Source organism: Lucilia cuprina, chromosome 3 (assembly GCF_022045245.1).
Source record: "Lucilia cuprina isolate Lc7/37 chromosome 3, ASM2204524v1, whole genome shotgun sequence".
In the NCBI taxonomy this organism is placed as follows: domain Eukaryota; kingdom Metazoa; phylum Arthropoda; class Insecta; order Diptera; family Calliphoridae; genus Lucilia; species Lucilia cuprina.
The window spans coordinates 61,512,419-61,539,923 of NC_060951.1; the positions used below are offsets into that span (position 1 = coordinate 61,512,419).

Below are 27,505 nucleotides of genomic sequence, written 5' to 3' on the forward strand. Positions count from 1 at the left end.
GCAACAGAGTGAAATGAAAGAAAGACAACATTTTCTAAGGAGGCAATAGAAGCCAAAAGTTCATTTGAATAGTAGAAGAATCCCATTTAATTCCCACAACAAAGATCATCAAAGATCAAATCATTAAACAAATGAATCAGCAACGAGGAAGATAATTTTAATATTTTCTAAGAAAAAATTATAATAAATATTGAAAAAGGTATATCTAGGTTCTTATTAATAAGCCATTAATAAATGATTTATAAAACATTAATAGTCTTTTAAATTGTAATAACACTTTTAGAAACATATCTGTTTTAAATTGTCTTAACTTTGCCATGTTAAGATTCTGTTTTGAAATATACTCAGAAGCAAAAGAATAAGAAAACACGTGAATGTTAAATATTTGGCTTAGATCCATTAAAATTATTGTACAGCGTCATAGTAACATTTGGTCTTTAATTGTTCTGTTTGTTCTTTTTTATGATTTTACATATGAACAAAGCATTTTTGACTCGTCAACGTAAACGAAATGACATTTTATCGAAATTATGTAAAACGAAATTCATTTTTTATCTTACGATTTTTTTATCTTAAGAATTTTTTAAACGTACAAAAAACTGAACTACAGAACTGAACTAGAACTAAACTAGAACTGAACTAGAACTGAACTAGAACTGAACTAGAACTGAACTAGAACTGAACTAGAACTGAACTAGAACTGAACTAGAACTGAACTAGAACTGAACTAGAACTGAACTAGAACTGAACTAGAACTGAACTAGAACTGAACTAGAACTGAACTAGAACTGAACTAGAACTGAACTAGAACTAGAACTGAATTTTTAAAGTATTTTACTTAACTTCACCTTAACTACACCATGGCAATCCTATAAAAATAGGCAAAATACACAATAAGATTGAGAGCAAATGCTCACACAAATTTTAAAGAAAAACACACATTTTTCATTTAATAGATGAACAAATATAACATTAACAAATAGCAGATCAAAAATGTTCACCCGGAATACCCCTTTTTATCCATTTCCAATAAATGGGAATTGTTGGCGAGCTAGCTGACTGAATGACTGAGTAGTGGGTGATGGCTTTAATGGTGGTGGTGCTATAGCTAAAATGTATTTTTTTCTTTAAAAATAAATGATGTTATCATCAACAGCAGCCGATAAATTGGTCACATTAAAAATAGCCTGAACAAGCCATCACCACACCAACCAACCTCATAGATGAGCAAACAATTTATTTCGATATGTACGATGCTAATTCGAGTTAGCTCATCAGGAGTCAGCAAATTTTCAATTTTGCATAAATATTTTTATTCAAATAATGATAATAATAATTACCGAATCCAGATTAAATAAGGAAGAGACTTTTTTGATAAAGCCTCCGCCACCACCGCCACCCTCTTTGCCCTTCTTTTTACGTGTGGTCATCTCTGTCACTTGTTTCGGTTTACTTTTTTAACTAGTGTTTTTTTATTATAATTATTATTTTTTTGTAATATTTATTATAGTATTTAACACTTTCAATATCTATTTACTTTAACAGCAACGACAGATGATATGTTTTTTTATTTCTTAACGTTCAATAACAATTTTACAGCAGCAGCCGATTTCTCAGTAGCTGCAGCAGTCGTTGTAAAATAAAAAAACGCTACAAATTATATTTTGTATGCGTTTAAAATGAATTGAGCAACATCAGAAGCAGCACAGCACGGGAAATTAAATAAATGGGTGTAATAATAACAAAAATCTTAACGATAATAATTATTTATTAAAGCAGTTTTTATTTTCTATATTTTTTTATTTATTCTCTACTTTAGTTGTTGTTTTCTTTAATTGTGTTTTATTTTGTATCTTCTGCTTGTTCTTGCTTCTTTTACTTTTTTGTTTTCTCTGTTCCGGTAAACAACAATTGTGAGAGAGCGTAAAAGGGAGATGTCAAATTCCATAAAATAAACACGACACATTCATTTACACAAACATAATAAAAATATTCATAAACACAGTCACTATTTTTCTTTCTTAACAACAACAACAACAACTATATTCAATACTTTGTTTATAAGCACAAATGTTGCCTAGACATGTTGTTAGCATTGGCAACACTTTTAGTAAGTAATTTTTCACGGCAACGACAAGTATTAAGTATTTGTTGTTTGTACACTTGTTGCCAATGATCTTAAAAAGGGATTTATTATATTTTTGTATTTCTTTTTTTATTGTTATTGTTGCTTTCGCTATGTTGTTTTATCAATAAATTTATCTTTTTTGTTGTTACAATTACACACACACCCATTAAATTTATAAGTCATAATAATAAAAGCATACTTTTTTTATTATTGTACATTAATTAAAAGTACAAGTTAACTTGGAACTTTCCCTTTACAAATCATCATTACACAAAAAATAACTTAAAGAAAAAAACCAACAACAAATGTCGGTCGTTAACGTCGCCAAGCAACCTTTTTTTACTACTTCACACAACACAAACACTTTGTTCAGCTTTATATTTTTGTTATTTTATTAAAATCGTTATATATTTCGTAAATTTCGTTTGTTTTTATTAGCTCTATGTTAATTTTATAAAATTTTCTTATATTTTTGCATTAAAATACATTTTTTTCTTCATTTTAAATATTCTTACGCGTTGACAATTTACTTTTTGACTGTAGTGAAAATTTAATGATGATGACAGCGTTTAGTTTAGAGAGCAATGAATGAAAGACTATTACTCTAGCAACATGTTGCGGTGTAAGTTAAGCAATAATAAAGCTAGAAACATTTCGATACTCGTTTTGCATATGGCAATGCTGCAGAGGAATTTTTTTCATTGCTTTTTTTTGCCTTTTTTCTAATATGTGTGTGTGTTTGTGTATATTTCACTTATTTTTGCACCGGATTCTTTGTTTAAAAACACTTGTTTTGTTTATATTTTTTATAATCGGCGTTGTTTATTATTGTTTTATTTTAGTTTATTTATTTAAATTCCGTTTTTTTGGCTTATTTATTGCGTTAAAAGAGAACTCTTTGAGAAAACTCTTCTCTCTAGCGAGCGATCGTATACCGTATTCTGTCTGTCATTTCTATTGACTGGCGATGCCAACCTTTTTATAGTACGAATTTAGATGGGGTGACAGTTATTGGTTAACACTTGATTCTTTTTAGTACTTGGTATATAAGTGGTGGATTTAAAGCGATTTATGTTGCGATTTAATTTGTTCACATGTTATTTATTTTAGCTTGATTATTTTTTTTCAGATATTTTCTGCCTTTTTTCTTCAAAGTTCTGCTAATAATTAAAGTTTATATGTATTACACAATTGCTTTAATAATGTGTTAACTGCATACTTGATGGCAAAACTACAGAGCCTTAAAAGAATGATTTCTAGGCAGGATTAATTTCCCGTAATTTGTAATTAAATTCAAAATATACATATGAATTAGTCATTAGGATCATTATCATTATCCCAATTATCATAGCGCTGTGATTCGAATAAATTAGAATTCAATATTGTTACTCGAGTGTTTTCGAATCTAATTATAAATTAACCCAGTATTATATAAAATGTAAGAAAATAATTCTCAATAGACCAAAGTAAAGCCTTCCGAGCCATATTCATGTCATCTCAATACATTTAAAATCTGAATTGGTTAACCAACATTGTTACTTTAATACTCCTTTTGATCCGATAATCCGATCGGATATCGATAATCTTAAACTATTTTTATAATTTCTTTTTAAAACATCAAGCATTAGAGAAAAAAGCATACAAACCTTTTTGTTTAATTTTAAAACGCATTCTGGCATACAAAATCAAACAAAACAAATTAAAAAAAAGTATCAAAAGTTTTTTAAACAACTTTATTAATAAAAAAATTAAAAAAATAAATCTTTTGCCATGCAAAAACGTTTATATATATAAAAAAATATAAAGCAAGAATTGGATAAAATACAACCTATAAAGCTAAAAGTTAAAGCAAATTTTATATTTAAATGCAGGTAAAAATAAAAAATTATTTTATAGATTTATAAAAGTTATAAAAAAGGATTGATTTAAGGCATAAAACTACAAATTTATGTATGTATTTATAGCTTAAGTTTCGAAACTTTAAAAGGATTGCTTCAGCATAATGGAAACTTTGGATTTATTATATTAAAAACATTTAACAAGAATTTAGGAATGTTTTTCTTTAAGGAATGATTTTAAAAAGTTAATTATTAAAATCTAAAATTTAGTTTAATTTTGAAATAAAAATAGGGATTAAATTCATTCATATAAGCATTATTGTTTAATCTATATCAGGCATGGATAACTCAGTAGTATTGTACTTTTTTAGTATTTTTTTTTAGTATTGAAAAACTTCGCAGTACTCTTATGACTTATTAAGAACTTTTTTAATAGTAGAATTGTCAAGATACCAGTCATTAGTGCATAGACTAATCAATAGTCTAGTCATTAGAGTAGTCAATAAAGTAAACAATATAATAGTCAAAAGAGTAGTCAACAAAGTAAACAATTTAAAAGTCCAAAGACTAATCAATATTCCATAGATAAGTTTATTTCACAGACAAATCAGGAAATTACATTCAAGTCAACAATATAGTTCACAGATATTTAATAGATTAGTCAATAGACTAGTCAAAACTATTCAATAGACAGACTAGTTAATTTAATAGTCAATAGACTAGACTTTTAGGTAAGTTTATAGAATACCCAAAAGACTGAAAGTTAATAAGTACTTTTAATCCTTTTTTGAAAAGGTGAATATAATTTCTAAAGTTATATTTTCCATGACTGATCTGTATTATAATTAAAAAATCGAGCAGAGCAATAAACATTTGAAACTTAATACATATTAGTTACAAAATAAAATCGCTTTTACAAAACAAAAAAATATGTAAGAATAAAAAAATAAAAGGTAATAAAACTAATAATTAAGTACAAGGGAAAAAAACTTATAAAAATATGTAAATTTTTTGGCATAACTTTTTTTTAGCAAAATGCATATTAATTAAATTTGTATTTGGTATAAAGAAAAAAACTTACTTTCTATCAAACTGTCATGTTTTCCTTTTAGGACTCATATTTTTGCATTTTTGCATTTAGCACACAACATTTTCTTTTTTACAACAACAAATAAAACATTTAAAAAGACATATAGACTTCATAGGGACTTACAATATTTACATCTGTATTTCCTGACAATGTTTGACGACCATTGTTCTGTTGCTGTTGCTGCTGCTGTTGTTGTACATCTATTGCTGCTTGTGTTGTTACATTAGCCGCCTCTGTTTGTTGTTGTTCTTTTTTCACTTCAGCTTCTGCAGCTACTTTAACAGTTTGATTCTGTAAATATTGAATGTAAAAAAAGAGGAAAATTTTAAAATGCGAAAAATATTTATTTCTATTTAGCACCTGGCAGAACGTAAATAGAAAAAATTTATTTTGCTTATACTGGATAAAATAACAAATATAAAAATGGTCATAAATTTAAGAATTTTGATTCGTCTTAAAGTAAACAAATATTTTAAAAATGAACAACATTTTGTTGCAATTTGGGTGGGAATATTGGAAAGAGTTTATTATAAGCTTTATTTAAGGTGAAATATTTTATAAAATGTAATTAAAACATTGAGTAAAATCATGATGTGACATTAAGGCCCTTGATTTTTCATTTCAAAAATAATCTAATCTATCTATCTATCTATCTATCTATCTATCTATCTATCTATCTATCTATCTATCTATCTATCTATCTATCTATCCATCTATCTATCTATCTATCTATCTATCTATCTATCTATCTATCTATCTATCTATCTATCTATCTATTTATCTATCTATCTATCTATCTATCTATCTATCTATCTATCTATCTATCTATCTATCTATCTATCTATCTATCTATCTAACTATCTATCTAACTATCTATCTATCTATCTATCTATCTATCTATCTATCTATCTATCTATCTATCTATCTATCTATCTATCTATCTATTTATTTATTTATTTATTTATTTATTTATCTATCTATCTATCTATCTATCTATCTATCTATCTATCTATCTATCTATCTATCTATCTATCTATCTATCTATCTATCTATCTATCTATCTATTTAATATCTATCTATCTATCTATCTATCTATCTATCTATCTATCTATCTATCTATCTATCTATCTATCTATCTATCTATCTATCTATCTATCTATCTATCTATCTATCTATCTATCTATCTATCTATCTATCTATCTATCTATCTATCTATCTATTTATCTATCTATCTATCTATCTATCTATCTATCTATCTATCTATCTATCTATCTATCTATCTATCTATCTATCTATCTATCTATCTATCTATCTATCTATCTATCTATCTATCTATCTATCTATCTATCTATCTATCTATCTATCTATCTATCTAACTATCTATCTAACTATCTATCTATCTATCTATCTATCTATCTATCTATCTATCTATCTATCTATCTAACTATCTAACTATCTAACTATCTAACTATCTAACTATCTATCTATCTATCTATCTATCTATCTATCTATCTATCTATCTATCTATCTAACTATCTAACTATCTAACTATCTAACTATCTATCTATCTATCTATCTATCTATCTATCTATCTATCTATCTATCTATTTATCTATCTATCTATCTATCTATCTATCTATCTATCTATCTATCTATCTATCTATCTATCGATCTATCGCTCTATCTATCTATCTATCTATCTATCTATTTATCTATCTATCTATCTATCTATCTATCTATCTATCTATCTATCTATCTATCTATCTATCTATCTATCTATCTATCTATCTATCTATCTATCTATCGATCTATCGATCTATCGATCTATCGATCTATCGATCTATCTATCTATCTATCTATCTATCTATCTATCTATCTATCTATCTATTTATCTATCTATCTATCTATCTATCTATCTATCTATCTATCTATCTATCTATCTATCTATCTATCTATCTATCTAGCTATCTATCTATCTATCTATCTATCTATCTATCTATCTATCTATCTATCTATCTATCTATCTATCTATCTATCTATCTATCTATCTATCTATCTATCTACAGCAAGAGTCGTATTCGATATACAATTGTCAACTTCCAACTGAACTTACATTTACACAATATGGTGAATTACAGCAGGTAGCATTTACTTGAGATTGAGTTTTATAATCAACTCGATGCTGCCTACTGCTCTTGGTACTAATGGTAGGTGAATCATTCACTCTACAATCCTCCGTAGAAGCGTTAATGGGAGTTATGGCTGGTGGTATGCTAGAAATTTGATGTTTTTTAGGGCGACGCGGTAGACGAACCGGTGAACGAGCACTGAAACCTGTAATGCGACGACGCGAATGCCGAACTATAGAAATCCAATCGATCATAATTCTTGGTTTATATTATACAATAACTTTTTGGAACACTTCTTTTATACTTTTATAGAAAGTAAATCAAAGAAACATAATTCTTTGTCTATAATTTTAAATTTTTTTCTTTATTTAAATTTTCTATTAATTATTATTTATTAAAAGATGTTTATTTATTTTAAAATCACTTTTTGCAAAGATTTCAATTAATGTTTTATAATTTCTTTTTTAATACTCGTAAAATGTTGTCATATTTGTACTATACATACATATGTGTGTGTGTGTATAATTTAGTCATGTGTGAAAATGGAAAATATACATCATATTTTTTGGTTGTTAATTAAACATTTCTCATTTGTTTTCAAAATTTGTTCTTCTGTTCTTTTAACAAAAATAGTGAATACTAGGCGTTTTAATGGTGTAAATATAAAGAAAAATTTTTAAATCACCATTTATTCAAAATTAAAAAAAAAGAAAAATATTAAGCAGACGGCTGACTGAGTAATGAAAATTTTCAACTGAAATCCAAAATAAAAACACAAAACGCACACACTCACTAAACAACAAAAACAATATGCGAAAAACAAGAAAAACAATATTCCAAATATACTTGTGAATATTTCTAAATATTTTGTATTTAATTGTCAGTTGGTCATCATTAACACAATCATTATAATGTTGATGATAATAATTATTATTTAACTCATCTCTAGCATCATTATCATCATCACCAACGTTTTGGCCATTTGTTTCACAACAATGAGAGTAAAAATAAAGAAAATTCTTAAAAAAAAAAAACTTTTATAAACCGCAAAAAAAATATTAAAAACTTTTTATTTATTGAAAAAAAAAACAAACTGCCGTGTTGTTTGTTTCGAAATTAATGCACAACGAGAATATCAGACACATGCGAAACACAACAAATTTTAAACTAAATGGAAATTGTTCAATTATATTCCCTCCATCTGAAAAATACAAAATATATTCTGTATTGATGTTTTTTTTTTGTCTTCTTATTTTAAATTCTGTTTATGTGAAAAAATACACAAGAAAATAAATGTATGAATAGACTTTAGTCAGAGGCGTTGGAAAATGGAAAGTGATTTTTAGTTGCTTTTCAAAATCTATTTTAACAAAAATTTAAAAAAAGAAACAATTAATCAGAAAAAATGTAAAAGAGACAAACTTATTTTCAGGATTTTTTCCTTTTTTAAACAATTTCGAGAAATTTTCTCTTTAAAAAAAATAGCGATAGAAAATCTTTTTTTGAAAATGAATTTCATGAAATTTTTTTATAAAAATTTAGAAAAATTTTTACAGAAAATTACGGAAATTTTTCTCATTATAAATATTTTCCTTTTTTAGACAAATTTTGGCGAAATTATCTTCTGTGCAAAATTTTCTCCATATTAAAAAATGTGTAATTTTCTTTTTATAGCAAATGTTTGGGAAATTTTCTCTTTTTAGCAAATTTTTGAATTTTTTTTTTAATTTTTGGAGAATTTTCTATTAGAGCATTTTTTATAATTTTTTTTTTTGAGAAATTTTCTCTCTATAGAATATATTTGAGAAAGTTTTTCCTTATTCAACATATTTAGGAATTTCTCATCATATTTGGAAACTTTCTCTTTATAGAATATATTTTCGGGATTTTTTCTCTTTATAGAAAATATTTGGGAAATGTTCTCTTTATAGGAAATTTTCTCTTATAGAAAAGATTTTTAGAAATTTTCTATTTATAGGAAATTTTTGAGAAATTATCTCTTATAGAACATATTTTAAGAAATTTTCTCTTAATAGAAAATATTTGAAAAATATGCTTTTTGGGAAATATTCTTTACAGAATATATTTGGGAACTTTTCTCTTTATAGAAATTTTTATTTATTGAAAATATTTTGGAAATTTACTCTTTATAGAAAATATTTCGAAATTTTTTTGAAAATTTCACTTTATAGAACATATTTGAATTTTTCTTTTTATAGAAAATATTTGGGAAATTTTCTCTTATAGAACATATTTTGAGAAATTTTCTTTTAATGGAAGATATTTGATAAATGTGTATTTTTGTGAAATATTCTCTTTACGAAATATATATGGGAACTTTTCTCTATATAGAACTTTTTGGAAAATTTTCCTTTTTAAAAAATTTTAGGGAAATTTTCTTTTATAGAAAATTTTTGGAGAATTGTCTCTTTATAGAACATATTTAGGAATTTTTCTTTTTATAGAATATATTTGGAAAATTTTCTCTTTATAGAAAAATTTTGAGAAATTTTCTCTTAATAAAACATATTTGATAAATGTGTATTTCTGTGAAATATTCTTTTTACATTTTTGGAAAATTTTCTCTTTATAGAAATTTATTGGGAAATGTTCTCTTTATAGGAAATTTTTGGGAAATTTTCTCTTTATAGAAAATTTTTGGGAAATTTTTTTCTTTATAGAACATATTTAGGAATGTTTCTTTTTATAGAAAATATTTGAGAAATTTTCTTTTTATAGAAAATTTTTGGAAAATTTTTTCTTAATAGAACATATTTTAAAAATTTGTTTTTTTTTTGGGAAATTTTCTCTTTATAGAACACATTTAGGAATTTTTCTCTTTAAAGAAAATCTTTGGAAATTTTCTCTTTTAGAACATATTTTGAGAAATTTTCTCTTAATGGAACATATTTCAGAAATGTGTATTATTGAGAATTATTCTCTTTATGGAATATATTTATTTAAAACAAAAATCTTTAATAAAACACATTTAAATTTTTACTTTATACAACATATTTGGGAAATTGTCTCTCTTTAGAACATATTTGAAAATTTTCTCTTTAAAGAATATGTTTGGGAAATTTTCTTTTTTTTTAGAACTTATTTAGAAAATCTTCTCTTTTTAAAGCATATTTACGATTTTTTCGTTTATATTTGAGAAATTTTCTCCTTAGAGAACATATTTGGAAATATTTGGGAAATTTTCTCTTTCTAAAAATTTTTTGTGAACATTTTTTTAGATATATTTGAAAAAATTTTACTTTATAGCACATATTTGAGACAGCTATTGTTTCTTTTTTAATTTTTTTTTTAAATGTTAAAAATTGGACTAAAAAACAACAACATCACTCTTATTAGCCCCTATTAACTAAGGCGCCCTAACAATTTTTTATCCACTTTCCATGTACTAATTAAAACACTTTTAGTCTCTCCATATATATGCACATACATACATACATACATACATACATACATACATACATACATACATACATACATACATACATATGTGTAAGTGTGAATATATTTGTATTAACAAATGAATGAATGAGAATGACTGAAAAAATACATCGTTCGGTAGAATTTTCAAACAAACACCTAGTCCATAGATACAACATACTTATGAATGTATGTATGTATTCCATATGTTCTGCTCTTTTCATAATAATAATAAAATGAAAAGCTAACTTCCTACAAACTAAAAGAAAGAAACAAAACCAACAACAACACTTTTTTCTAATAGCGACACGTACGCTTAAGGTATACACAACAAGTTTATATGAATGAATTGAATATGGATGTGGTATGTACTTACTGAGAGCTATCAGTAATTAGCATCAAACATCATAATCATAATCATCATTATTACTATGAGTAAGAGTATTAAAACTAATAGGTGTTAAAAAATTATAAAACTTTTTAAAAGCATCATCTAGAGAATAATTTATGTAATTGTTTGAAAATATTTTAAATTTATGTCTTATTTGTGGTCAACATTATTTGACCAATGCCAATAAATCAATAATAATGTGTTTTTAAATGTTATACAAACAATATTTTATAAAATGTGTATAGATAAAAATTATATAAAATAATTTTTTGATTTTTAAAATTTTTCAATCAATCGTTATTTTTTTAGTGTAAATAAATTTATTATCTGGTTGATAGATGACAGCTTGGAAGGCTATGGAAAGAAATTTTAAAAGGAAAAACAACAGAAAGTAAATTAAATTTTTGTTTTTGGCAATTGTGTGCCATATTGATGCATTCATTCCATTTAATTGAACATGTGTGTAGCTGCGTATGCAAAAATTTATTTCAATTATCTTTTGACCCAAAAATTGTTCAACCATAAAAACCTATAAACCTGTGAAAAAGGCATAAGTTTCTTTGATTTGGAATATTAAAAGGATTTGTTTGATCTGTTGGCTGTGAGACATGAAACAATATTCTATATTGAAACTTTGTCAGTTTTTCAGAATTTATTTTCTATGGAATATTTTTAATATATTCGGAAAATTTATTTTCAGAAACAAATTTTTATCCCAATTCAGCATTTTAATTATAATTACAATTTGTTAGATGAAATATCTTTCTTCTCAAAAATAGCGGAAATTGTCTCTTCATAAAAATTTTTCTTTCTCAATAAACTTTTTGAAAATTTTTGTCTTTTTATTACATTTTTGTGAAAATTTATCTTTATACAATATATATTATAGAAGTTTTCTGTTTATAGAACATTTGGGGAATTTTTTATAGAAAATATTTGAAAATTTTTTCTTTATAGAAAATTTTTGGGGAATTTTCTCTTTATAGAACATTTTTGGAAAATTTTTAGGAAATTTTCTCTTTATAGAACATTCTTTGTAAAATTTTCTCTTTATAGAAAATTTTTGGGAAATATTCTCTGAAAATTTTCTCTTTATAGAATATAATTGGAAATTTTTTTCTTTTTAGATAATTTTTGGGAAATTTTCTCTTTACAGAAAATATTTAGGAAATTTCATTATTTTTATAGTCATTTTCGCTATAGATAATGTTTGGGAAATTATCTCTTTATAGAACATATTTGAGAAACTTTTCTTTATCGAACATGTTTGATAAAAAGTTCTCTTAATGGAACATATTTAAGAAATTTTCTGTTTATAGAAAATATTTGGAAAATTTTCTCTTTTTATAACATATTTGAAAAATTTTCTTTTTATAGAGCATATTTTGGAAATTTTTTTTTATAGAACATATTTGAAAATTTAAGAGAACTTAAAAATTTTCTTTTGGAAACTTTTGTCTTTATAGAACATTTTTCGGAAATTTAGCTATTTCGCCATAGAAAAATATTGGTAAATTTTCTCTTTACAGAAATATTCGGGAAATTTTCTTTTTATAGAGAATTTTTTTAGAAAACAAGTTTGGGAAATTTTCTCTTTTAGAAAATAATTGGAAAATTTTAGCTTGATAGAACATATTTGTGAAATTTTTTCTTTATTGAACATATTTGTTAAATTTTCTCTTTTAGCAAATATTTTGCTAAATTTACGCTTTATAGAACATATTTAGGCAAATTTTCTTTTTATAGATAACATTTAGAAAATTGTCTCGTTAAAGAAAATATTTGGGAAATTTTCTCTTTATGGAAAAATATTGGTAAATTTTCTCTTTATATAAATATTTGGGAAAATTTCACTTTATTAAACATGTTTGGGAAATTTTCTCTTTTAAAAAATATTTTGCTAAATTTTCGCTTTATGGGAAATATTTGAGAAATTTTCTCTTTATAGAACATATTTGAAAAATTTTCTTTTTATAGATCACATCTGGAAAATTGTCTCTTTATAGAAAATATTTGGAAATTTTTCTGTTTATTGATATAATTGGGAAATTTTCTGTTTATAGAGAAATTGAAAATTTTCTTTTGGAAAATTTTCTCTTTATAGAAAATTTTTCGGAAATTTGCCATTTCGCTATAAAAAAATATTGGTAAATATTTGGGAAATTTTCTTTTTTTTTAGACAAAATTTGTTTTTTTTTATAAAAAATGTTTGGGAAATTTTCTCTTTTAGAAAATATTTGTGAAATTTTCGCTTGACAAAACATATTTGTGTAATTTTTTCTTTATAGAACATATTTGTAAAATTTTCTCTTTTGGAAAATATTTTGCAAAATTTTCGCAGAAGTTTTATATTTTTTAAAATAGTTGGAAATTTTTTTATTGAAAATTCTTTAGAAATGTTCTCTTAGAAGAAGCAATTCCATTTTGTTTCAATGCTTCACGATTGTGTGTATTCTGCATTTCGATTGTAATTACATTTTTTTGTAAGTTGTTGTTTATGTGGCGGAGAGTCCAATCGAAATGCAGAATACCAAAGTTGCCAAACTGAGAAAATTTAAATTCAAATTGAAGTGCAGAATAGAGGCCGTAATAAAACATTTTTAGAAAATGTTATTTTTTCGGAAAATTTTTAGAATTTTTTCCTTTTGTTTAGAAAATTTTTATCAAAATTTATATTTTTTAAAATTTTCATTAAATTTTTTATAAATTGTTTTTTAAACCGTAAAAAAGTGTCAAAATCTATGAAAATTACATGGCGATTATTGTCACTTTTGATATTGTAATGTAATTGCTCGGATAAAGTAAAATCAACTTCATTAGGCCTTTCCTACCTCCCTTGAACAAAAGAGAACTTTTTTTATCAAATTATAAAAATATACTTTACCACTGTATTGCTGTTTAAAAAACTATATATTAAAATTCTACTTACATCAGCAATTTTAACGGTATGACCATCTTGTTCCCATTTACTGGCAATTTGTAAAGTTTCAACTGTTTTTTGTTGTATAGTTTTTGAATCATCTAGCAAGGTAAGCTCATAGAATTCTTGAATATCTATAATTAAAGTCAAAAGAAAAACAGTTAAGCAATAATTAAAGAAAAACTTAAACTATTATAAACTAATATAACATACAAAATAATTGAGTATTTTGATACTCTAAAGCTTTAACTAATATCTTACTTTTAAGTTGTCTTTAAATCCAAACAATAAAATTTTAAATATTTTGTCAATCTCTTAATTTATTTCTTGAAAATCATAGAGCAGTTATTTATTACATTTTATAATACATAAGTTAATTCCTTTATATTATTTTAAATATCTTACAATAATTTAATAAAAAAAAATATTTTTTTCAGTTTTCATTTTACAAATTATCATTAAGCATTTCTCATGAGACTGTATTAATAGCTGGAAAAGGATTCTGTTTGGAGACTACCAATTTATTATGACTATGCGATATGTAACCCTTGATTTTGCCCTCATAAATTAAATTCGCCACTATACAATGCGTCTCATCGATAGTCATATCAGTCTCGCCCACAAACTGTAACGCCGAACGAAAAGCATTCAAATCCAATTGATGCGTTTGCTTAATTAAGTAGACTTTCTTAAATAGATTGCGATAGACAATGAACTTGAGTTTTTCCACCAGCAAATAAATGCCACATTTAATAAAGAATATTTCATGTCGTTGTATAACATCGTCAAATTTGCGTACATTGCCCTCCTTGAGTGCCTCAGCCAATTCGTAAAATTGTAAAACATCATAACGTTCCAAAATAGATTTTTTCGGCAAATAGCCAAGTAACATTTTAACGGGCACCAAATAGATGAGTATTAAACGTTTATTGCGCGGGAAATTCTTGGGACAATGCTTTAAGGCAAACGAAAGAAACTCATCGGCACTTTTGTAATCTGAATCGAACATAGCCTTACGTCCAACAAAGTATTTGTATGTTATACGTTCGGGCAGTGGAAACATATCTTTAAATGCACTCGAATCGATGGCACGTATAAGAGGTTTACACAGATGCAGTTTATTAATGCGAAAATAAACTTTAAATAGTTGATTGACCAGATTTAACATGCCCAAACGTTTGGTATCATTGTCTGAGGATCTAGGAAAAAAAACACATAAAATTAATATTTTTACTTTACGAGATGCAATGTATTCTATCACTCACCTGTTATCGGCGGCACATACACGAAAACAGCTCATTAAACAATCAGCAGCCTTTTCTAAAATCTCTCCTGGTTTCGAACTATTGCCAAGTTCTTCACAATGTTGAGCTAATATTCTTAAATCCAAGCAGGCGGTGTACATTACAGGTAAACACCAGTTTTCCTCTTTCAATTGCTGCAACATTTTCACCACTGACTGTATACATTGTGATTGATATTTGTAGGCTTGCATAAAATCTCTGGCTATAACAAAAGTATATTCAAGTAAGAAAATATAATAGCAAATAGAAAATCAATGGATGATATCCTACACCAGTTAATGGCATGATTAACACAAAGTATTAGCTATAGACTTAGCTGTATTTTATACTTGACTATAGTCAATATTATAAAATCAATTAAATTAAAGTTTTAATGATAGACTACAATATTAACTGATCTATGGACTCGATTGAAGACTATGGACTGAGCTATAGTTTGGTCTTTCTAATCAACTATTGTGTGGTCGACAATAGTCTTTTATATAAAATCTACTGTAGTCCATTCTAGAGAGTTCACTACAGTTTGGCCTAGACTATAGTCTTAATTATACTGCAACTGGTGTAAGGTATACATATAAGAATACAACATGCTGTTGTCTTATACCAACAATATATACTTACGTTCCAACCATAAATAATACAGCACTTTTATGTGAGCACAAACAATCTCATCAATGGGCGATTCTAGTAGACGATTTACGGCATTTTCCGGATTCTGTACATAGAGATTACGATTCATTATATGTTTATCTTTGAGAGATATATAGGAGGCCAACATATCACCATCGCCATTTGTCCAAACACGATGGACACTGCTTAAGTAATTGTTTAATGTGCCGAACATTTTGTTTATTTCTTTTTTTTACACAAATTCTTTTTGTTTTCAATTCTTTAGTAAATTATTTAACTTTTTTATTATGTTCACTTATTTATTTAGTTTCTTGTCGGCAAGAAATACATTTTTGCACAAAAATTATACACGGACTGTCAAAACGAAAAATACCGCACACAAAAACGAGACTCGAATATTCTGGCATGTTATGTGAAGGTATTGCCAGGCTTAATTTTTTAAGTAAAATGTTGCCAACTGTGTATAATTTTAATGTGGCAACACAATTTAACAGTTTACAGAGAAGGCAAATAAAAAAGGTACAAGTAACAAAACTCGATTCCGAGCTTTAAGTTTAAACAGACTAGACTAGATTTTATTCTATAGACTAGAATATAATATACTAGACTATAATATAGACTAGACTATAGATTAGACTATATACTATAATATGAACTAGATTAAAGATTACACTATATTATAGACTAAAAACTAGTCTATAAACTGGGCTATAGACTAAACTGCAGGCTTGACTGTAGACTAAACTATAGATTATGCTATAGACTAGACTATGAACGATAAATTATACAGAAAACATTCTTGCATTTAATTTAAACCTATCTTATCTATCTTAACAATTATAAACAAAAAGAAACTTACCTAATAAAGCTTGGAACAGACGTGATTTAAAAATACGTATGACACGTTCGATGGCAATGCGTAGAGCACGATCCTGTGGCTCTGATAATCTTGAATGATAATCCTCTAAAAGCTCAAGAGCACGATGAGCCTCTGCAAAATAAAAAAATACAAAAAAATTTAAAATTTAATAAAAACATCTTAACAAAAAAACACAAGAACAAAAACAGAAATAAATCAAAAAATTACTCTTTTCCTGCGACATTTCATCATACGTTTCAATTTCACTGGCCTGGCCAAAAATTGTAGACCAATAGCCACGCTCCTCGGCATTCGAGGCAATATTCATGGCATTACGCTGATCGATGGTGTCTATTAACAAATCAAATCTATTCAATTGATTATGTAAACTTTCCGATATAGTTTGATCATACTGGGAAGGCTGACGCGAAGAGCTGCGTGCCTCAAATTCCTCCTTCGAATACAAACTATCGGATTTTTCAAAATAACCCGATTCAACATCAGGCGTACGAGATTCATGTCTTCGTAAAACATGTTCGTATTCAAAAAGATCATTGGCCGAATAGAAAAAATCCAATGATTGATTGGGACTGTCAGTGGATTTGGAAATGGTTTTCAGTTTTAAAGCTTCATCAGTGAAGGTCTCGTCTTCATCGACTTGTGATTCAATAACCTTTATATTTGCTGTTATTGTTGTTGTCGTTGACGGTTCATGAACAGTGTCATTTAATTGACATTCTGCTTTTTCTATCATTTCTTTTATACTGCTGCAGTTAGCATTATCGATTTCTTGAATAATTTCTACGGTTTCTGTTTCTTGTTTAACCTTTTCGTATTCATGTCTATTTGATGTTCTATAAACTTCGTTTTTATTCGAGTTGGAAAGATTTGGCGAATCTTCATCATCTGAATCATTGCTACTAATAACAGGCTTATCAGCTCCTTCTTCGGTGTCCTCACTATCAGAAGAATCATCTGTTTGATGTTGTTGTTTGTGTTTGAGTTTTGAAAACTCATCGTATACTAAGACGCCTGCAGTTTCATCAGTTTCATTGTCATCGCTATTGGCTAATAATTTATCTGTTTCAGTTTCAATCTCCATTGAGATTTTGATTATGATTTCCCTAGTTCTGCTTTACTTTAATGACACAATGGACTTTCTGTTTAATATTCTATTGTGTTTGTTTGCTTTTTTTTAGGGACACACAAAAAAATGTGATGTCTTTAGTTCTTAAGTCGGAATTGAACTAAAAAAAAAATGCATTCATTGTTTGGCTGGTTAGTGTTTGAAAAACATTTGGAAAATGTAAGATATACAAAAACATAAGAAAAATCAATAGTATTTTATTTAATACTGTCTTGTAATAATTTTCCAACCAACATTAGAAAAAAAGCAAAAATATGTAAATATTTATGTATGTATGTGCTTATGCTTAGAAAAATCGTTAGAAATAAAAGACAACTAGATACATACATACATATTTTTTTAGTTATAAATGTTGGTTATTAAATACATGTGTAAGTACTTCCTATTTAGTAATTACATCGATGTACAAAACAAATTTTAAAAAGGCTTTAAATGGAAATTGTGTTAATAGACAAACACTTTTTACTTTTTCTAATTGCACCGCAAATAGTATCTAATGGTTTGAAAAAGTGAACTTTTAAAAAATTAAGAAAAAAGTTAAACATTTTTCATAGATTTAGAAGTTAATTATTAAATTTAAAATCTTTAAAGTTTTCTAAAATAAGGCAATTATGTTGCACTGTGTAATTATGTTGTCACCTTTAACCTTTTCCACCGTATGTGCATTTTATAACATTTTAAGAAACAATCTAAATTTCAATAGCAATTAAAACAAAAACAACATTTTTTCCCCTGACCCTTTCAATTTTTCACCATTAATGTTGATGACCCCAATAAAAACCAAAAACTAAGAAAAATAACACAATATTTATTTACAACAATTCTGGCAAGATTTTAAGGAAATGAGAAGAAAATTACAAAACTGAAAAAGCTTTTAAACTTGTCTTATGTTTATTATTATTATTAAGCCTACGCCTTTCTTCACATTTTTTCTTGTTACACTAAAACTTAAAAATGTTTTAAATTCAATTTACCCAGCCGTTTATTATAGAATACTCGAAATGTTTTCAAAAACTATAGGAACAACAAAAATTTTATATTAAAAAAAATTGTTCAAGTAAACAAATGAAAGAAAAAAATAATAATGTACAACTATAGAAACTACCCAAAATCTTTAGACACCGCAGAATTTTTGGCATAGGTCCAGGTACTGAAAAGAACAACTAAATGATACAAGAAACAAAATTAAAAAATCACAAAAAATATAAAAGCATGCAAAAATTATTATAATGAAAATACAAATTATGTACATATTATATGTTTATTTATGTAGAAAGGGGGACATGGAGGGGCATGTACATAAGTAGTATGGGAAAAGAACAGAGTTTTTAAAGAATTGAAATATATAAATCTATCTATCTATCTTTCTATCTATCTATCTATCTATCTATCTATCTATCTATCTATCTATCTATCTATCTATCTATCTATCTATCTATCTATCTATCTATCTATCTATCTATCTATCTATCCGTCTGCCTATCCGTCTATATCTCTTTCTATCTATCTATCTATCTGTCTATCTATCTATCTATCTATCTATCTATCTATCTATCTATCTATCTATCTATCTATCTATCTATCTATCTATCTATCTATCTATCTATCTATCTATCTATCTATCTATCTATCTATCTATCTATCTATCTATCTATCTATCTATCTATCTATCTATCTATCTATCTATCTATCTATCTATCTATCTATCTATCTATCTATCTATCCTATCAAGATCAATACATTCTTTAAAATTTCTGTTATATATCTAACTATCTATCTATCTGTATGTCTGTCTGTCTGTCTGTCTGTCTGTCTGTCTGTCTGTCTGTCTGTCTATCTGTCTATATCTCTATCTATCTATCTATCTATCCGTCTATTTATCCGTCTATATCTCTGTCTATCTATCTATCTATCTATCTATCTATCTATCTATCTATCTATCTATCTATCTATCTATCTATCTATCTATCTATCTATCTATCTATCTATCTATCTATCTATCTATCTCTTCTATCTATCTATCTATCTATCTATCTATCTATCTATCTATCTATCTATCTATCTATCTATCTATCTATCTATCTATCTATCTATCTATCTATCCTATCAAGATCAATACATTCTTTAAAATTTCTGTTATATATCTAACTATCTATCTATCTGTCTGTCTGTCTGTCCGTCTATTTATCCGTCTATATCTCTGTCTATCTGTCTATCTATCTATCTATCTATCTATCTATCTATCTATCTATCTATCTATCTATCTATCTATCTATCTATCTATTTATCTATATTTCTATCTATCCATCCATCTATCTATCTATCTATCTATCTATCTATCTATCTATCTATCTATCTATCTATCTATCTATCTATCTATCTATCTATCTATCTATCCATCTATCTATCTATTTATCCCATTCCATCAAGATCAATACATTCTTTAAAATGTCTGTTATATACGAGGTAAAATTGTTTGTTGTATATTTTTCTTGAAGAAATATTTTTGTTCATATTTTTTTCTATTTTTTTAGAATTTTATTTATATGTTTTATATTTATATATTTACCTTGCTTTTTTACTGGCATATTTAATGTATAGAAATAAATGATGAAAAATTTTCGGGGATTAACTTTGGAGAATGGTTTCTTCTGGCACTCTTCGTCTTATTAGTTTTATTAAATTATGATCAGATAGTTGCAGCTTTAGTTGAATATTTGTTAATATTATTTTATTGTGTCTAGATTTAAAAATTTGTGCTTTATCACCAACAACCAACTCAACTGTTGAAAAATTAGAAAAAGAAAAAATGTATTTTTATAATTTTCTTTTACACATTTAAATTTCAACACAGTTTTATTATTTTTTATTATTTTTATTATAAATATTATAGTTGTGTTCTTATTGTTTTTAATTATTATTAGACATTTGCAATATATTTGTTTAAATTATTTTTATTTTGTTTGTTGTTAATACAGTGAATATTTTTTTTTTTTGGCAAAAATCTATACCCATCAGTTAGTTGCTAATTATAGAATTTGAAACATACAAAACAATAACTTATTACTGAATGCACTCGTTAAGGGATTTATTTTAATAATTATTTTCTTTTTATATATATTTTTATAATATTGTCTAATCTGGTTTCACTATCGTTTATTTTTGTCTGCAGTTTTTTTGTTCATTCCTTTTTTTCTTTTTAGTTTATAAACATTTAATTTATTTTACATCGGACCCCAATTGTTGAAATGACGTTGGCTAAACACATTTCACAACAAGACATAAACACAGACATTCTGAATAATATATCTGACATCATTCCCTTTTAACTTATTTTTTGCTTTTAGCTTTTTTTCAATTTTTTTTTTAATTTGAAATCTAAACAAACATTGAAGCAGACACAAGGTCGCAATTTAGTAAAAAAAAATTTCATAAATTGAAAGTGATATAACAACGATTTGCAAAAAAGCCGGAAATAAAATATTCTTGTCGATAATTTAGGACCGTGTAATTAATTGTAATTAAGAAAGAAATTAAAAAGAATTTTGTTCTTACATTAGCCAAATTTTAATTATACCAGACATGTTACAATTGTTCAATTCACAATGGATGTTGTAGCGTTGTATGTTAGCAGCTGCTACAATATGCATAACAATGTTGTTGCTATTTTCTATGCAAAAGCTCTGAACAACTCTTACGACAGTTTTTCATATGTTTTTCGATGTTTTTGTTTAGTAGATACAATATACAACTTGATTGTGAATTGAACAAATTATTTACAGAATTTAAAAGCATTTCGTATGAGGTATTAATTTAAATGATCTATTAACCTATCTATCTGACTAAGGGCCAATCTTTAGTTGAAGGATTAGGGATTAAATTAAAATTAATCCTCGTAAGTTGTTTTTGAATACTCAGGTCGAGTTTCTTACTATTCAGTTAAAATAGGTTTAACTTGCTGTTAAATTAAACTCGGAATAAATTTAGACGGACTTTAACCGATAATTGTGTTTTTCAGAAAATTACTATTTACTTAATATATTCAGTTTTTCTTCTTCCGAATTCATTATTTTATTGTTTTTGTTGATTGTGTGTTCTCACTTATAACATAGGTTTAATTGGCCAATTACACTCAGTTAATATGTAACTTTACTGCAGTAATCATGATTACTGAAAAACACAAAATATATATTAAACCAGGTTTAACCAAAAAATTAAGATTATCTTTATCAGAAAAACTCGCTCTCAATCAGCTAATTTTGTTTGCTAGTTTAAGCGCCCAATGGACCAGATCAGTTTGATGTTTTTTGTATGGCAACACTCTAAAGTTTAATCTTGTACTCAAAAACAGGGGAATCAATCAATTTATTTTCAGATTAACTAATTTGTTTATTAATTGGCATTTGATTGCCAACTCAAAAACCCGCTCTAAGCAAATGAATTACATTTGACTAAATAACTTGGTAACTTACTAAGTTTCAGTCAACCCGATCGATTTGGCCGGATGTAGAACTAGTTCTTTGTTGCTATTCCCAAGGAATTATATCACAAAATTAAAGTTTTTAAACCACTGTACTGCCTTAAAAGAAATTATGAAATTCAAGCTGTTATTATACATAAATCCCTAGATTGATTTGTATTTTTTTTATGATTTTTCAAAAGAAAAACAAGTAATTTAATCGATTATTTGATTGAAATCCTTTTTATTTTTTTCACTTTAACCTTGATTAAACTTTACCACCAGTAGCAAGCAATTCATAAGTACACAACATGCACATATGAATCCCCAGAGAGACAGAGAGGAGTTATGTATGCATATTAGGCTGGATTCGATTCTATAGTTCTATGTTTACATAAATTTTGATTTCGACCACCTTAGTCATTAGAAAAATAGCTTTTACATAAAATTCTATTAGAAATCTGGGAAACAAAAACTATAACTTAAGTTTCAGTTCCTGCCATTGATTTTGACTGAGCTATCCTACTATATACATACATATAAAGATATTTTTATACAGCTTAAGGATAACAAATCTTTACCAATTATATGGCTTTTAGGAGAAACTATATTAAATAGCAGCAAATAAAATAATAATTTACATATATTTGCTAAATGTATGTATGTATATAGCCAGCAATTGAAGCAGCAGGTCGCTTGGAATTAAGTGATTAATGTCCATTGAACTTGAATGCCTTCAAAGAGATGATTAAATATACAATAAAAAGAGAGGCAAAAAAAAATATATATGAACAACAAAACTAATTTAACGTTTTGGTTTTGTTTTAATACTACAATTCATATAATAAACCCATAATAATAAAAAAATATGAAAAATTATTCACATTGCTCATTTGCAACAAGGGGGTCATAACTCAAAAAAAAAAAAGAAATACATTTGAGCCTCGATTATCAGTAATTAGTAAAAACAAGTTAGAGAACTATTTCGAATCTTAAAATTTCTTCTTGCATTTAGTTAAATGTCGACTTATCGACTTTTTGCATTTTATGCAAAGTCGATTTTTCGACTTTTCCACTTTTCGACATTTTTCATTTAGTTAAAAGTAGACTTTTCGACTTTGAGTATTTTATAAATAGTCCACTTTTCGACTTTTTGCATTTAGCTAAAAGTCGAATTTTCAATATTTTACATTTTATGCAAAGTCGATTTTTCGACTTCTCTCATTTAGTTAAAAGTTGACTTTTCGACTTTTAGTATTTTATAAATTGTCAACTTTTCGACTTTTTCCGATATTTCGACGTTTTTCGACTTTTTCTGCTTTTTTTCGACTTATTGACTATTTTCGGCTTTTTTCGAATATTTGTATACATTTTTCTACTATTGTAGGGTTTTTGACTTTTTACACTTGTTTTTTAAATTTTCGACTATTTATGACTCGACTATTAATGAAGTCGTGTCATCGACTTTTTTGGAATAAAATCGTCGACTTCGACTTTTGGACCTTTTTCGAGAAAAAGTCTATTGTTCGATTAATACTTACGAATCGCCTAACGCAGATGACGGGTTTAGAAACGTAAGATACACTACAAGAAATATCGATGAGAAATTAGAATATAATTTAATTAAAATACAATTAGTAAATAAATTCCTTCCAAAGTTTAAGAAGAATAAGCTTTTAAAATTCCCTCAATGGATATGTATTACGTATGGATTCTATTCAAATCATTAATAATAAGGACATCTTTTAGTTGCTTATGAAATTATAAGGTGACCAAGTATAATGGACAGTACATAAAACTAAAATAAAACAATTAGTTTTTCAAAGTCATGTTTTCCAACTGATGGCAGCTCTATACGATAAATATCGTAAAAAGTGACATGGTTTGTAATTGTTGTTTGTAGCCTACAAATGTACTTTATTTATATACTAATATTTTACCGTGCGTTTGTGTGTGTGTTATTGAGTGAGTAATGTATTATGTCCCTGCTGCTATTGCTAACGATATTTCTATTATTTATTCTTATCGGTAAGTAGGCTTCCCTAAACGAAGCCCATGCATGTCTCTGACATGGCTACTACTTTTTATGTTTATTTGATATAATACGAGGTTGAACTCAAAATTATTGCTATTCTTTTTCTTCAGTCCAAGTTTGATTATTTCAGCAGTTCCAATTCAGTAAAAATAAGAAAACACTCTAATTGTCAGGAAATATAGAATTCTTTGAAGATCGAAATAGTTTCAACTTATTATTAATCTGCTAGATCTTGTTTTCTTATCAAAGAAGCTAATATTATTTAAGTAAAGCTTTTTGTTATTGAATGACCTATTAAGATATCTTTAAACTTACAATCAAGAGGAATAAAATGTCTTATATTGGGAGGTTAAATTCATTTTAGAATTGTATAATATAATAATTTTGATTGCAACTATCTAGCTATCTATCTATCTATCTATCTATATATCTATCTATCTATCTATCTATCTATATATCTATCTATCCATCTATCTATCCATCTATCTACCTATCTACCTATCTATCTATCTATCTATCTATCTATCTATCTATCTATATATCTATCTATCTATCTATCTATCTATCTATCTATCTATCTATCTATCTATCTATCTATCTATCTATCTATCTATCTATCTATCTATCTTTCTATCTATCTATCTATCTATCTATCTATCTATCTATCTATCTATCTATCTATCTATCTATCTATCTATCTATCTATCTATCTATCTATCTATCCATCTATCAATCTATCCATATATCTATCTATCTATCTATCTATCTATCTATCTATCTATCTATCTATCTATCTATCTATCTATCTATCTATCTATCTATCTATTATAATATAATTAGTAAGGAAATTTCGATTGACAGTTTAACAAAGCTTTTTTCACACTAACCTCTTAACTAGACAAATTTCTGTAGCTATTAAATGTTGTACTTTATTGTTTCTAATGCTTTATTGGGGAATATTTAAAAGAAAAATCCATTATTTAAGGAATGATAGATAAACACAAAAAGTAGGTTGGGTGGTATATAGACGGGTAGGGTAAAGATAGACAGACCAAAGCTCAAACAAACGAATTTCTATTGTTTTTACTATAGTTGCTGTTTTTGATGTTATTTTTTATAGTAGTGACTACTACTGACCCTAGAGTAGTGAGTTAGTGGTAGATAAACGTTATAACAAAAAAGATATTGTTTGTAGTATTATTTATAAATTCATGCTATCAAAAACTACAAATTCCTTTGTACATAAATACATATATACGTAGATTTGTTAGCAATAAGAAAAACATAAACACACAATCGTTGTTTATATAAATACATATGAATGTGTGTACGCATTTAAACCTGTATATAAGTATGTACATATATACATTCTTTAATATGTTATACATATTTATTAAAATACACATGTATATAAATAAAATATATGTACCTATAAGTATTTAACTAATTGTATACATACATATGTATATATGTATATAAATTTAACGTACATATGTGTATGATTTATGACATGATTTTCCTTTTTAAGTAAAAAAAAAATGTTCTAATGTCAACGGAACAATAATGACAACTTCCCACCCCTGATTTACAATCGAACGAACTTTTACTCCTACAAAAACACATTTACAGCCGCACACACATTTAACAATCTAAATACAAATATAAACCTTAAATATATTTAAATGTATCCTCCATGTGTATGTAAGTTGTAAAACAAACTTTTTTCTTATACACAGATGATGTTGGCAATGATGTCCTTTAATATACACATTTATTTCATTTGTATCATTTCTTTATTTATATATTTTGTTTTTATATTTATATATTATTTTTGTTGTTGTTGTTGTTTTTGTTCGGTAGGTTCTAAAGGTATTAATTTTTACACGTTTTTCTTCATTTTGCAAATTAATGTAGAGATAGAACGAACGTAAATATAACAAACGTTGTTTTGCGCAATTGTTATAAATTAATGTAATGATTTTTATTTCAACGTTTACTACACTACAATCCAACCATCATCCAAACATCCATCCGTCACACAGAGATACGAACATTTAAAACACACATACACAGCTGCAGTCAAATAGCACATTTAAGAGGAGACTCGTGTAAGAAACAGGGTTGCCATGAGAAAACATATTTGCATATTTAAAAATAGTGTTAATTAAGTGGAATTTGTTTAATATTAAACAAATATCAATGTATAATCGGTCTTGGCCGACCATATAATATCCTACACTATTGAGTATATATAATGGAACAATTTTAAACATTTTCAATATTTTCTTGGGTCAAAAGAAGAGTAAGTAAATTAGGGAGATAGCTATTGACGTTTTCTTCGTCTTATAGAGCATTTAAAAATATAATTATTAATATGTAAGTATTCCTCATAATTGCAAAAAATGCTATTATTTACATAATAACTGATACTTCAGACCAAACCGTTAAAAGTTAGAATAGTATTATTCAGATCCCTCGAAAAGGATTTTTTGAAACTCTACCGTTATGGGATGAAATATGTAAAATTTATTTCAGAAATTAGTGTTGGTGTGTGATGTTTTTGATTCCAAATGAAGCAAAATATTATATTAATTATATATACAACATTGGTAATCATGTGGTAGTATTCCAAAATTATGTATGTGTCAAATTTCATAAAAAGACTGATGAACATTGAAAGACTGTCTTAACCACATTATCACAATGACTGGATATTTTTTATCATAAAGTTAAATTGACAGTTTTCATACAAAAAATATTTTAATCGGCAGAATAACTTTCGGTTAAGCGATAACCGGAGGTGGAGTAAACGGGGCTTAGAATCGAATAAGAATTAAGAATATATAAAAACTTTTAAAAAGAATACGACCAACATATCAGATTTTTTTCAAACAGAATAAAAAAGGAAATACCAACAACATTTTTCGATCTTGGTTACAAAAAAATGATTATCCAATTCACAATGAATGTTGTATCGTTTAGTCATAAAAAATTGTTTGAAACAAAAACATGCTAATAATAAAAACTACGACATACTATGATACAACCATACAACGCCGATTTTGAATTGGTCAAATAAAACGTTTATTTTAAAACTGATTAATATCAATTTTAAATTATAATTACTATGTATATTT

The 27,505-nt window shown here is 26.3% G+C and overlaps 2 protein-coding genes across 12 annotated transcripts in view; both read right to left on the bottom strand.

Moving 5' to 3' along the window:
- Positions 1-27,505, bottom strand: part of LOC111678828 (disks large 1 tumor suppressor protein) — a 60,492-nt gene that overhangs the window by 31,025 nt on the left and 1,962 nt on the right. For 4 of the 11 annotated variants that reach the window (XM_023440249.2, XM_023440247.2, XM_023440245.2 and 1 more), the window contains exons 1-4: positions 16,956-17,926; positions 16,728-16,859; positions 13,944-14,068; positions 5,180-5,347 (exon numbers count right to left, since the gene is read on the bottom strand). In XM_023440249.2, the coding sequence (XP_023296017.2) occupies positions 5,180-5,347; positions 13,944-14,068; positions 16,728-16,859; positions 16,956-17,829 (1,299 nt within the window). In that variant the 5' untranslated portion in view covers positions 17,830-17,926. Of the gene's footprint in view, positions 1-5,179; positions 5,348-7,169; positions 7,518-13,943; positions 14,069-16,727; positions 16,860-16,955; positions 17,927-20,443; positions 20,658-20,923; positions 20,942-27,505 lie in introns of those variants that run through there. The other 7 variants (XM_023440248.2, XM_046946703.1, XM_023440246.2 and 4 more) reach the window with 4 other exon arrangements.
- On the bottom strand, positions 14,228-16,257 carry LOC111678830 (PCI domain-containing protein 2 homolog). Its single transcript, XM_023440262.2, has 3 exons — positions 15,860-16,257; positions 15,200-15,440; positions 14,228-15,133 (listed from the first exon to the last, which is right to left on the bottom strand). The coding sequence occupies exons 1-3, from the start codon at positions 16,080-16,082 to the stop codon at positions 14,404-14,406; spliced, it is 1,194 nt and encodes a 397-aa protein (XP_023296030.1). The 5' UTR covers positions 16,083-16,257; the 3' UTR covers positions 14,228-14,403.

Excerpts from the sequence above, each read along its gene's own strand:
- LOC111678830 (XM_023440262.2), bottom strand. The coding sequence starts at position 16,082 with ATGTTCGGCACATTAAACAATTACTTAAGCAGTGTCCATCGTGTTTGG. Across the intron at positions 15,441-15,859 it reads GTATTATTTATGGTTGGAAC|CCAGAGATTTTATGCAAGCC; the intron begins GTAAGTATATAT and ends CTTTTGTTATAG. Across the intron at positions 15,134-15,199 it reads GTATGTGCCGCCGATAACAG|ATCCTCAGACAATGATACCA; the intron begins GTGAGTGATAGA and ends TTTTTTTCCTAG.